Source organism: Phallusia mammillata, chromosome 2 (genome assembly GCF_965637545.1).
Source record: "Phallusia mammillata chromosome 2, kaPhaMamm4.hap1.1, whole genome shotgun sequence".
In the NCBI taxonomy this organism is placed as follows: Eukaryota; Metazoa; Chordata; class Ascidiacea; order Phlebobranchia; family Ascidiidae; genus Phallusia; species Phallusia mammillata.
This window is the reverse complement of record NC_137253.1, coordinates 16,787,186-16,801,546: the sequence shown is the minus strand read 5'-3', so window position 1 is coordinate 16,801,546 and position 14,361 is coordinate 16,787,186. Positions and strand designations below refer to the sequence as shown.

The 14,361-nt window shown below is 36.2% G+C and overlaps 1 protein-coding gene across 2 annotated transcripts; it reads left to right on the top strand.

Moving 5' to 3' along the window:
* Window positions 1-5,942: 5,942 nt before the first annotated feature.
* On the top strand, window positions 5,943-13,862 carry LOC145214102 (exosome complex component RRP45-like). Of its 2 annotated transcripts, none has more exons than XM_080082567.1 (6): window positions 5,943-6,246; window positions 6,323-6,546; window positions 10,937-11,027; window positions 11,244-11,380; window positions 11,438-11,571; window positions 13,384-13,862. In XM_080082567.1, the coding sequence occupies exons 1-6, from the start codon at window positions 5,955-5,957 to the stop codon at window positions 13,688-13,690; spliced, it is 1,185 nt and encodes a 394-aa protein (XP_079938693.1). In that variant the 5' UTR covers window positions 5,943-5,954; the 3' UTR covers window positions 13,691-13,862. The 2 variants fall into 2 exon arrangements, with proteins under 2 accessions (XP_079938693.1, XP_079938694.1); XM_080082568.1 differs by lacking the exon at window positions 13,384-13,862 and adding an exon at window positions 11,861-12,217.
* The last annotated feature ends 499 nt before the right edge of the window (window positions 13,863-14,361 follow it).

Here is a 14,361-nt window from a genome sequence, read left to right as displayed (position 1 = left end):
TATTTTTTACATACTGCAGAGTTGCAGACATTCATGTTCGAAATATATTTTTGCTGACTCATAGTTAGTTAAAGTGCCGATGCAGCAGTAATCGCTGATCCGTAACATGGAGGGGAAGCCCCAATCGTTTCTGGAACAGGTCCAGCAGTCCAGCATCTAGTTACACTTTGGGTCAATGGGTCACCTTTTTAAAAGACTTGACTTGACTCGAGTCTCAGCGGTGAAAAGATTCGACTTGACTTGGACTCGTCTTAGTAGGGACTCGACTCGGACTCGTTATTTCACTAACAAAACGGATGTTTCTGATAATTAATAACCTGTTCAGTTGGCTTCAACCAAACAACAGCAGCAATTTACTGTTCTATGCGAAGTTGTCTTTGGTTAGTTTTACGTAGCGAAGTCGCTGCTAAATGCACAAACTTTCTTACGCTGGCATAAGCATTGTATTTATTGCTTGGGTTAAGCAAGGTAATCGAATGCAGTACATGTCAAGGCCAAGTATTCGCTTTCAATCGCTTATATTACTGTACAAACGCTCTAGCGCATGCAATAATATATGAACTTTTGGTTTGAAAACTCCTTTGAACAGATTGACGTTTTTTACCACGCTGTTTGATGAGTGTCAATTAACATGTTTCATTAAAGTTGACCCTACTCTAAGAAAGGAACGTCAACGGGATATGTTCACTGTAATGAAGCGGGGTCCGTTTTTAAGGTAAAAAAGTCGCGATGAACCATATTCCTTGCGAAACGTTATGGGACTTGCCTTGACTCGAATTGCTAATGACTTGACTCGACTTGAGACTCGAACCCTATTTGACTCGACTCGACTTGAGACTCGAACCCCATGTGACTCGACTCGACTTGAGACTCGAACCCCATGTGACTTGACTTGACTTGGGACTCGAACCCCTCGTTACCCAACCCTGTAATGGGTACATAATTTATTGCTTTTTGAATGATTACATATGTGCGTTTTGCGCCAGGAAGGTACGCATGTTTGCAAAACACGCTCAATTCCGAGCAAAGGAGATACATTACAATAGAAAAAAATATGGCTACCGTATTTACTCGATTGTAAGCCGCGGCTTATATTGTTTTTTAGCTGCTGTTTGTGGGGCTTATAATCGAGGGCGGCTTATATTTTAATTTTATACCGATATAATTTTTACACTCCAACACTTTAAATTATTTGGGGTTCAAAACATGCATGCGTGTACAAATTATACGTCGATATACGTTCTGTTGGGTACAGTTATCAACGTAACTAACAGATACGGGCAAATAGTCATAACTTACCATATAACAACAGAAAGATGTTTTAAGAAACAATGCGGCTTACATTATTTTTTTTAACACCTCAATATGCGGCTTACAATCGAGGGCGGCTTATAAACGAGGGGGGCTTACAATCGAGTAAATACGGTATATACCTGTATGCAGGGGCGGATTTAGAAAAAATTTAAGGGGGTCCAACAATTATTTGGGAAATTCCCTAGTGCAATACTGACGTTACACAATATGATTTGGGTATTCCTCTTTTTAAAAAACGTCATAAGTTTGACGTCACTCACGCACCAAAAGAGCTGCGGTCGCAAGGTATCATTTTGTAAATACGCAGTGCTCAATGCATAACAGAAATTTGGGGTTGGGAAAAACTGTTTTACTATCATGGACGCACAGAGCTTGTGATGTTGCATTGTTTATAACGACGCATTAAGCGGCAGTGTGCTTTGTCCAGAACTGCAAGCAGGTTCAAACCCGAAAGTACAAGACCTCAACCTAACGCGCAACTTTGGCATGTCGCAAATCGAACAGCATCTGTTATTAGAAATCGTTAAAATTTCCATTTACGGCTCTACTCTCTTGCTTACTCAACAAAACGGTGGTTGCAAGATAAACGTGACGGTCGGGTAATCAAAATCCAAGACGTGCTTTAAAAATAACCTTTGAAGAAGTAGTTCTCAAACTGTGCGTCGCGACGCCCAGGTGCGTCGTTTCAACTTTTCCAGAGGCGTCGCAACAAAAAAAGTTTGAGAACCACTGCTTTAAAGGACTGAACGCCTTTTTGAAACGATGGTTAACCTTTTAAGTTGCGCACCGTTACGAATGCAATTAAGTTGGTTACTATGCAAGGCATAAAAAATGCCAAGCATTGGCAAGTTGCCAATTACGTGTACCTTAACAACATGGTTCGATTTACGAATATTTGTGACAACAATTGCGTGTTTGGTAGGTCATAAACAATATAGCATCAACGTTTAAACCAGTTAAGGCGGATTTAACATTGTTTAAATGCGAAAACAGTTCAATACATTAAATTTAGTGCTGTCCGCACTTCTGACTTCAGCGTCCTTGGCGGATAATCACTTTTGTATTGTCAGCGCAATAAACTCTTTATTTTAATCCTTGTTACGTCACAATAGACCAGTGGTTCTTAACCTGTGGGTAATTACCCCCAAAGGGGTAATTTGGCATTTTGAAAGGGGTAACATAGATTTTCTGTTGTAGTTATCTTTAGATTCTTGATAATCATTATTGTAACCAGCAAACATTTTGTAATGAGGGTAAAATTTATTCAAAATTATTCAATAAAAAGTCAATCTTAATGGATTTCTCGGCGTCCTGCCACATTTTCAAAATAAAAAAGAAGTAACTTTGATGGCAAACGTTGTCATGCGCTTCTACTCTAAAAGTCTCAATGTGTTTCACTCATAACCATGCTATTTGTGATGTCATAAAACTAGAACTAGAGTCTCTCGTAAATATCTGTTTCGTATACAATTGACGGTATAGTCCAGTTAGTGATAGGCATCATAGGCGTGAGGTAGTATTTGTTTCTTTTGTAGTAGTAAAGCTAATTTAGACCCCAAAAATATTAGGTGATGTTTTTCCAAAAAGGGGTAATTGATATCCATCAAAACATTTTGTGGGTAACAACAGAAAAAAGGTTAAGAACCACTGCAATAGACTAATAGATAAGCCAATACCAAACGATGAAGGCGCATAGCTTTGAGACAACGACTCCATGTAATTACGCAACGGTAAACGGAACGTTTGGCCTATATCTACGCACAACTTTTTCAAAATGGGAGTCGTGCAAATTGCACCAATTTTCTGAGGGGGGTGTTGGAATTTCAGTGTACCTCAATTTAACATATTTAGCAGCAAACCTAATTAAAGTGGCAGCGTGGGAATTTGTGACATCGTTTAATGCTTTAGCTTTTAGGCAACTCAATTGTGAAGTACACGATTTATGGCTTCATATGTAACAAATTCTTGATGCGGTAAAGTATCAGCCAAAGTTTGCCCCCTCTTGCAAAATTTTCTGCCGGCGCCCATTCCTGCAGGTACCCCCAATGGAAAATGGCTTACTGTACCGGTATTCTGGTGTTTTTTGGTGTGTGTTTCTTGGGAGCCAACACCCCGGTTGAGAAACTGAGTTTGCCTTTTTGCAATAAAGTCTTGTGCTACGTGATGTAAAAACGGAATACGTGCAATATTCTCCCAGTTACCTGCATTATGGTCCAGTTACGTCGCATGACAACGAAGCAACACTCGAAATGGTTTATTTGACAACAATTAGATTTACGTCATGACATTATTGAGCCTTCATGTAATATGAAGCCTACATCAATTACCGGTATATATAGCCCACATACGGATACGCGGGGCCACATTATTGAAGCCAGAGCAAATAAATACTTTTTCCAATTGCACATGTCCTCAATTTTGGCTTCACGTTTTTTTTAAAAAAAACTTTGGGTCTTATAATCAGACATGGGGTCGAATACACGCATCCTGTATTCGAATACTTTACGAATACCTGCATGACTGTATTCGAATTCATGAATACTTTGGCAATTTTTGAGTGACAGCAATTCGAATGGTATTCGAATAAAACGAATCAAGTATTTGTATTCATGAATTGTTGACCAAACTACAACGACAAGTAATTCGAATAAACCAAGGCATGTATTCGTATTCGAGAATTCTAAGCACCTTTTAAAGTTTGGCAATTCGAATAATGCGAGTCAGGTATTCGTATTCACGAATTGTTTCGTAATGTTAAGGTGGCAGCAATTCGAATTGTATTCGAATAAAGCGTGTCAAGTATTAGTATTCATGAATAGTTGACCAAAAAACAACAACGTGTTATTCGAAAACTATTCGAATAAACCCCAAGCGTGTATTCGTATTCATGAATACTTCGTACTTTTTGAGATGTAGCAATTCGAATTAATAGTTCTAGTTATTTGTATTCACGAATTGTTCAGTTGTTGTAAGAAGCAAACAATTCGAATAACATTCAATTTGTTGCGGAAAATAAAAGAAATAAGTTGCGGAAAATAAAAGAAATAAAATGCCCCGAAACTTAAAAGGTATTCGATCAAAAAGTAACATGGGTTTATGAATTACAATTTTATTGGTAAAAATGTAAACCAACGAGCTTTTTTGCCACATTAGCTTAACTGATTTAAGTCTCCATTATAACAATTTCACCAAATTTACATGAAATGTTTGCTTCATGAACACGCTACACCTGTCATGTTTTGAGAACAACCCAATGTTGCAAGCTTTGTAACACAATTCCATTTATGTAACGTCACAATAAAACTTCTATATGTCATTGTTTCGTAACATAAACAAAAACTTGTCAAATCAGGTCACATTCACTGCCAATTTGAATTGTATTCGAATCTATTTGGCAAAAATATAGCAAAATATTCTCGACTACTTCTAGTCTGGAGGTAATCGACAATTCGAATTGTATTCGTAAAAATGTAGTCATGTATTCGATTTTACGTATCTTACGTTGCCAAAGGCTGACAACAATTCGAATTGTATTCGTAAAAATGTAGTCATGTATTCGATTTTGCGAATTGTTACGTAGCCACAGGCTGACAACAATTCGAATGGTATTCGTACAAATGTAGTCATGTATTCGATTTTACGAATTGTTACCTTGCCGAAGGCCGACAACAATTCGAATTGTATTCGTACAAAATATCGTGTATTCGAATTTGCAAATTCTTAGGTTGGCAAAAACCAATTCGAATAAATTTACTCAAGTTTTTGTATTCATGAATTGTTGGTTCAAAAGTTAACTTCAACTATTCGAATTGTATTCATGGACTATCGAACGAAAGCCAAAATCATTCGAATACAGCACGAAGGTGCCAAAACCTGTATTCGAATGCATTCGGAAACGAATGACGAATACGAATGGCCCCATGTCTGCTTATAATACATAATAAGCTTCTCCCATTATGTTTTAAAAGTTATATTTTCCTGTTAATCTTTCGTTTTTTGCAGTTATTTCTCCACTTTTTTTTGGCTAAACTTTGCAGTTATTGCATGTGCAACATTAAAGAGCCGAGAGCCGCAGGTTGGCCACCCCTGATTTAGGACAATGAAGAAGTTAGGGGAAGTCCCTGATACATGCGCCACACATGGATGGATTGATACAAAGACATGCATACTTTGGATTGATAGTGTCGGTCAGGGACATATTGTTTGTTTTATATTAATTAGAGTCATAAAAATATAGGCCGCGGTAGAGGGTATGTAGCACTTACATGAGCATGCGTACTTCAATACATCTGCTGTAAGCTCCTGTACATGCGATACACTCGGTATATAAAATTGTAGAGTAAAAATATGCCCATTGGCCAGAATGTGCCACAAGAAACAGAAATTAGTTTTGAAATTTACTAGCACGTTTAAAAAGACTTATTTACGAATTTCGATTATATTAGTCAGGACTCGGGATAGAGATTTCTAACTAAACTATTCACTGCTTTGTTACTGAACTAATACCATTGCTTTGTTTCTGAATCCTGACCATAAGCATGGGATAACTTGGAAATATTTGAGATAATATAAAGAAATGTTTATTCTTCCAAACCGCAAAAGTTTTGTTTTTTTATAAATCTAGATAAAGCAGATATAAAATGCCTCTGCGAGAACCAACACTATCCAATTTAGAAAATAATTTTATTGTTAATGCTGTATGTGACAATAGAAGATATGATGGAAGGAGAATCACTGATGCAAGAGATACACAGATTACCCTGGGCCTAGACTATGGGTGCTGTACTGTTAGTCTTGGAGAAACAAAAGTGATGGCACAGGTAGCTGTTGAAATGGAAAGGCCTAAAGAGAGTCGGCCAAGTGAAGGTTCCTTGCACATACATGTTGAAATGTCAACACTGGCATCAGGAAACTTTGATGCATCAAAGCCAGGTAAGGGGAACAAACGAAGAAAGTCATTTTTTCAGTGCATTTTTTTAAAGATCTAGTAACACTGTTTTTATTTAAGGGGAATTGGGAATTGAAATTCAAAGGATCCTTGAAAGATCCATTATATTGTCAAGATGCCTGGATCTGGAAGAGCTTTGTATTCGAGTTGGTGAAAGATCATGGGCTGTGCATTTATACATTCATGTTTTATGTTATGATGGAAATATCCTTGACTGTGCTAGTATAGCTGCAATTACCAGTCTCAAACATTTTAGAAGGCCTGATATAACTGTTGAAGGGAAGGTAATAAGATGTTCTTAAACACCTTCTTAAAGCATTTTTTAATTTTTGCTTGGATTTACTCTTTAGCACTGAAATATTTTCTTTTCGCGTATAGATCCTTTAGATCAGTGGTTCTTAACCTTTTTGTAGTCACGGACCCCTTTTCTGAATTTTGTAAGTCTACGGACCCCCAACGCAATTTACGATAGGTGTTTTTATGTTTCACGCTTCTTGCATTATACCCTGTCATGCTTTTGAAGCATTCAAATCCGCCTTCACAGTCCTTTAAATTCAATGACGTTTCTGTATTGTAGTGGCCAACGCATCTAATTGATAATATTTATGGTGTATATAATTTCACAAATCACGTCCTATAAAGTCTATTGTCCATTTGTGTTATGATGTCACAATAGGGAAGACAATCACAAAAAGTAATTGTTCTTGGCATAATTAAGGTGTAATTAACAGCGTGCACTCATATGCAGTATTGTAAAAACGGTTGAGATACTTAAAAATATTCTTCTGTTGGTTAACGATACTTATAATATTTCCCTCCATGGACCCCCTGAAACCATCTCATGGACCCCTTGGGGGTCCACGAACCCCAGGTTAAGAACCACTGCTTTAGATCAAAAATACATACCCAATATGGTACAAATTTTCACGAGCTGCTTCTTATATGTTGCTCTATATTGTTTTTAAATCATCACTTACAGGTTAAATCCCTGATAACAAATCCTAACATCTGCTTTAGGACAACCCTGACTGCTAAACAGAGAGCCGAGAACAAAAATAAGCTATGCTACAACTGCAAAGACAGAGTTGCACAAATATGTTGCATAGTTTTTAATGAAACTCACTTGAATGGCCCACACCAAAGATCGTTTGCAGGCAGACACCAGTTTTTCCGCTGTGGTGAAAGACCTAGTTTTGAGAAAGTGATTAATGTCTACTGAGCTAGAAGCATCTCTATTTTCTATGCATGGGATTCATAGTAACCTTTTTTCCAAAGAATCTATCCTATTTGCCCTTAAATACAAGCAAAATTTACATAATCCTTTCAGATTCTAGTTCTAGGTCATGGGGATTTGTTACTAGATCTTTCCTGGAATAGTAAGCATCCTATGTTGACGATAACTGGTTATATGTGTGTTTCATTAATAACAAAGATTGATTATTATGCCCAAGGGTAAAATATATGTTGTTGTCAAGGGAGCTGTGTGTTGACTGATTCTGATTTCATCATTATCGCCAAATGTAGTTGGCGTCACTTCACACACCTTGCATTCACCTTTTTTCCTATGTGCTTTTTATGGTTCCCCTTCCACGAGGGGGACACATATTGTTTTTTTCTTTTTTCTGTCTAACGCTGGTTTGTGATACGTGTTTGGTCAAGAAAGAGTGCTTTAAATTTATTCAAATTTACAGAAATGTTAGTTAATAATCCAAATTTGATCCTCCTGAAGTTTGACCCCGGTTGACCCAGCAGTTTACCCACAGCCCCCCAAAATGGAAAATTTAAAAAACGGCTGTACTGACTAAAGTACATCATTTAGGAGTTATATGCTTTGTTGTTTGGTGCAATGTACGGTATTTTAAAGATTTTTTTCCCTTTTTCACCCCTTAAACACCAAAATATTCATTTCTGTGTAACGCTGGTTTGTTAAACGCGTTTGGTCAAGAAAGAGTGCTTTAAATTTATTCAAATTTGCACAGATGGTAGTTATTAATCCAGATTTGATCCTTCTGAAGTTAGACCCCGACGGACCCAGCGATTCACCCACAGGCCCCGAAAACGACCAGGGTTATTCAACGGGGGCGATTTTGTCTACCGAGGGGGCAATGGTGACAATTTTGGAAGTTGGGGGGCGATTTGACTTATTATTACTGATATTATAAATATGTACAAGAACTGTGAGACTTAGCTAACTTTAATTTACATAAAGATATAATTCGTCTTGCAAACAAACACCAGGGACAAGGGACGCATCAGCATAAACATGCTGCTAACTGAATACTTTGTGTTTACTGGGGATTGTTTGTACTTTTTGATCTCGAAAGCAAGGTTGGGCATTCAATTAGCCACAGGGGACACTTTATTGAGGCTATGTGTGGTGACTGGTGAGAGGCCATACTTTTTAAATACAACGGTAACAAGCTTTACCTCACACTTGTTTCGCTTTTATAGATCTACACAAGCGCTGCCCAAACATTTAAGATTTCTCATTTAGGATTCTCCTCTACTGAGTAATGCCCCATTGTTTTCAACAAAGGGAGGCAATTGTTTGTGCATAATCGTAATATTGTTTTGTCTATTTTTTTTTTCTTAGATGCGTTTAAAAGATTTTTCTTAGATGCGTTTAAAGAATTGCGTGAAATAGAGTTGGCTTGCTGTAGTACCAATTAAATTATTTGTTAACTGAAACTTTGACTAAAGCTTTCGTGTTGCTAGGCGAAGCTAACCGCCCGCATCTGCTCAAAAATAACAATCTCATAGGGGGGCGATTTTGAGCCGGTGCCTTGAAAAGGGGGCGATTGCACCAAAAAGGTTGAAGACCCCTGCTTTAAACCAAAAAAAAAAAAAAAAAAAAAATAAGTTTTAGTTTTAGGCCAGAAATACAAGCCCTAATGTGCTAAAATGTTAAACAATTATGTACAGTAGGTTATTCGTTCAGTATTAAAAATTTGGCCTTAATCGGCCAAATAGTTACTTTTACAGTCCATAATATGTGTACACTGTCAGTCAGATAGAAGTCTCAAGGGAGTAATTTATTAGTTTACGATTAAGGCGGGTAAATGCAGAGCGGGAGGGCTCAGCTTGACGTCCGGACGAACCTTTTACGAGACAGTCGTGTCGGTGATTAGAAATCAGCTGTTTTTGCGCAGCTATGCTATGTCGTTTTATTAAGTTATCACGCACATTTTTAGTTTTGAAAATTGTTTTCAAAAACTGACCTTGAACGACAATATCTGGGTCAAAGCATGAGATTAAATTGAAAGTATTTTTCCCGTTCATATTTACTCTTTTTTGTAATTATATGACAATAATGATGCAAAAAGAATACGGACAAAACTGAAAGTTGGGTTAATGCCTTTTAAAAGTTTTTCCTTAAACATCTAAAAATAACCGGAACATTTGTTTACCGTAAATCCGCACAAATGCGCGTGTGGGGACCCATTGGTTTTTGCTTGCAAAAGCAATCATATGTGTAGATCAAATGATGTGTATAGTAAATTGGTAAATAAGCTATAGAATATATAAAATGGAAGTATATTAGAAAGCCGCCTTTCTAGTTATATCATGTTCTATAGCAGTGGTTCTCAAACTTTTTGGAGCGCGACCCAAATCTGAGCTTTATGAGCATCTCACGACCCAAAACTTAAACAACAACAAAAATATTTTTTCCTTGTACGAATATTTACTCGTCCTTGAACGCTACTGTTGCATCTCCAAGTTCAGTTTCACATGATTAACTTGTTCTATTATTACCCGTGCTATGACGTTACAATCGTCATGTGCGCAACAGTAAAATTGGAAGGTAATTGTCTGTATGCGGTAATGATTGGTTTGAGTGAGGCTTAACTTGGCTATGGTTATACTGTGCCATCAAAACTCTCAGAAAACCACTTATGATGCAATATTAACCACTTATGATGCAATGCATTTTTATGAAGCCACATAAAATGCTTATGATGCAATAATTCAGTCATGATGGAGAATAAAAATGAAATGAAAAAAGTTAGTTTGGGCAGAACTGAATCACCATAGCGCGACCCATTTTTTGACCCTGCGCGACCCATGTTTGGGCCGTGACCCATACTTTGAGAACCACTGTTCTATAGCTTGATTGACAACCTGCACTGATGATTGAAATGTCTGCACAATGTATTCTATATAGACATATTCTTTGACAGTTATGTTTATGATTAAAATAGGTAATCTCTGTGGCCCCAAAACTTTCCCACTAGCTCTCTAAAATAGGTTAAACCAGTGGTTCCCAACCTTTTTTGTCCTGTGCACCCTTTTAGTTGATATTCAAATCTAATTCCCCCCTACATTATACGAGAAACTTTTTTTTCTCAGCTCATATATGGCAAATGCAACAATAACACATAGCACAGACAACTAATAAGGGATTTATATTGTGACACAAATTCACCCCTACAAATTACAAAATCCCCCCCTCCCCTGGTTGGGAACTCCAATAGATCAAATTCAGTATATTTCTGCAGGTATAAAAAGCTTTTCACTAAACATTAAGGTTACATTATATATGTGACCAAATGTAAAATGATGCAGTTAGTTGTAAACATATCCAAATGGGTAAGGGGCAGTGTGATATGCTTATGTGGTAAAAGCCAACTAGTACTATATTATTCAAACTAAAAGGTATTGCTTTTTATACTTTAGACTGTTCTAGTTCATTCAATTGAAGAAAGAAACCCGCTTCCACTTACAATGCACCACATGCCGTTTTGCACTACAATGGCTTTTTTTAAAGGTGTGTGCAACTCACCATGTTCATGTTGGTTCTTTATTGGAAGTAAACAAAACAATATCCTCCATAAAGCCTTAGTAGTAATGTGGTATGGCATTCAAATGTTTGTGAAATAATGCACATTAAAACAGAAAAAAAATTACATTTAAACCAAATTAAAACCCAACTATTATCTTGGCTTTTGTCAGGTGTTCATGTTTTTGTAATTTTTGTTTTTAGACAGTAAGCAATTACTTGTTGATCCAACTCGTATAGAAGAAAAAGTTATGGATGGAAAATTAATTATTTCAATTAACAATCACAAAGAAGTTTGTTGCATGCAGATTTGTGGACAAGTTCACATATCTAAACCTCAGGTAAATTATGTCAGCTGCAATTAAAGGAAGAAAACAAAAGTGTGTTGTTGCTTATAGATTTTACACAGCACAGATGTTGCATATTTAAAGTCAAAGGAATTGTCTGAATTTGTAAAAAATGTTTTAACTGATGACCTGAAATACAAGCAAAATGGAGAGAAAGAACAACAAGTATCTTTATTGTGTAAAAGGTAAATGTGGTTTCTGCTTTTAATAAAATCTTAGTTCAGTCATTACCCAAAACACCTAAAAAACTATTTTGATTTCACACTTGGGTAATAAATATCTTTCACTTAAAAGATGTGCACTGAATTGTTTCAAAAAACTGTAGCCTTTTATAAGTAAACTTAAGTCATTTTTTAGTAAGTTTCTCAAAATATGTTTTTATGCCAAAACCTAGCAAATCAGCTTTGCAACAATGTGAAATAGAGACAAAGTACACACTGCTAACTTACATATGATGTTACTAACATTATAAAGAAAGAAAATACGGATGAAAACAATATGTGTCTCCTTTACTACACTCTTACAAAAAGAACACTACACTCACACATGAAGAAGTTTACTACCCACTGTGAAATAAGTGACCATGATTGTAAACTACCTGAGGCAGGGGTCAGCAACCCTTGGCATCAGTGGTGGGATTCAGCCTGTTCGCACCGGTTCTATAGAACCGTCTCACGAAATTTTATGAGATCAGCGAACTGGTTAGCATTACTGATTACAGTCAATGGACTTTTTGTAACAGAACTGGCTGAAAAACATGATTTTTTGTGATAGATCCGACTGACAAAACATTTGAATCCCACCACTGCTTGGCGTATATTGAAGTACTGAATAAAAGTGTTACATTACCTGTTTTGAGTTGTTTATTGTTTCAATGATCTTAAAATTAAGCCTACATGCACATACACAAAAAAATTTGACAGGCAAAGTCATTACCACAAGGAAATAACAAGTAAATTTGCATGCATAACTAAAAAGGTTGCTGACCCCTCTCTGAGGCATAGCATCTATGTGCATAACAGAAGGTGTTTAACCCATATTTGTGGCTCTATTAAGCAGACTAAGATTTTTTTTCCAGTTGTTAACATGAAACCAAATGTTGTGATTAAAAGGGTAAATCGATGAATCCATTATCTTTAAGTTACAAATTGTTTCATTGACACAGACCCCTGAAGGTATTTTGTCAAATTTTGTGCCCACCCCCCCAAAAAAAAATAATAACAATATAAAAATAGCATAATACATGTACGCTACATAAAAGAAGAAGCGTGACACGTTCAACTTGCTCTTAGCAAATTTTTCACTAATTATGGATGGTTGACTTTAACAAAACGATTCACTGAAACCAAAACCATAAGTGTCTCTTTAGAGAAGCTGAAATCATATGCATGTTATCTCTTCCTGGTAACAAGGTCTGGATTTCAACAAATACTTTCAGTAGTGTTAGTATTTAACAAGTCAGCTTTTTTGATTGGTCAAAAACCACAATTAAGTAAGTTCAATACGTCTGTAAAAATTATTCCCAAAATTATAATAACCCCACTAGTTTTTAGTTTATAATGAAGGCAGTTATTTTTGTTTTATAAACTTGTCAAGTAATAAACTTGTCAAATGATAATTTAAAAATGTTAATATTAAACAAACTGAAACCCTTTAAAAAGGGTATTTGAATGGTTATTGTCAGTTTGGTTGCTATCAAACCAAAATCTTACCACAGGTAAAAATGCATATAACAGTTTAAAATAAGTTATTTACCCTATAAGGACGTGACTCCCTAAATAGTCAATGTAAGTAAATGTCATTATAGGTCAATCTCCTTAAATAGTCAATGTAAAATTTACTGAAATAAGCTGTCCAACCTAATCAGCCATACAGTTAAAATGTAAAAAATAACTTAAATCTAAGCAGGTATTTTAGGGCATGCCCAAATGTTTAGGTAATGGTGGCAAATTTGTTCTGCACATTTATACTCTGCTAGTATAAAAGTTTGTTTTCAGAAATTTGCATGTAAAAGAAAACTTAATGTGTAATCAACACAAAAAAGAAAACCTTCTGGTGGAAATTGTGAACCCCATAACCACAACTGAAAATTTTGCATCCGAGCTGAAGAAGGCTCCAGAGTGGCTGACGAAACATGACAGTAAAACTGTCAGTGTTGGTGAAGGCTTGATAAACTCATGGGGAAAAGTGGGTTCATCATTTTTCAAAAGTATCAAGAAACCTGAATTACCAAACTTGGAATCAAACAGTGAGGATGAAAATGACAGTGATGAAGAAATCATAACATTAAACCAAACCAGTTAGGATTTTAATGGATAAGGCAAGTGGTAAAGATGCCATACATTGCCTACCAAATCTGTTTGGTGATCAAAAGCAGCATTTTTATGTAAACTGAAAAGCAATGTACTCATTTACAATTGGAGAATCAAAGTCTATTTCTATTCATACAAATTCAAACGGTGATTATGATATACAATTTATTTTTTGACACTATTGTAGAGCAGCAAGTAGTTTCTATGGAAATCAGTCATGATCTTCTGTTGTTGGTGTTATAAGGGTGCATTGCTGTAGATTTGTGTCAGAGTTTGTAACCCGCAGAACTGCAACTTCATCCTCCAAACTAAAGTCAAAATTATGTTTTCGCTTTATTAACAACATTCTACCCAACATAAAACTAGGTACAGACAAAACTGGTAAACAGTCAATCAGGACCGTTTTCTGAACACTGAATTTAAAGAATAATTTGATTAACTGGACTGTTGATGAGTCTAAATGTCAAACGTGAAAAAAACGTTGTTTAACTTCTCTCACTCTTCTCATCCTTGTAAGTATCACAAATGTGTGTTTGGCACTCACGCCATGTTGCGGAGTGTGACACACTCCGTGCGTGTACGTTCCTGATCTTTTTTTAAACACACATCACCAAAGAATCTACCAGTCGGAGATTGGACGTTAAGTTCCACATTAAACGCAAA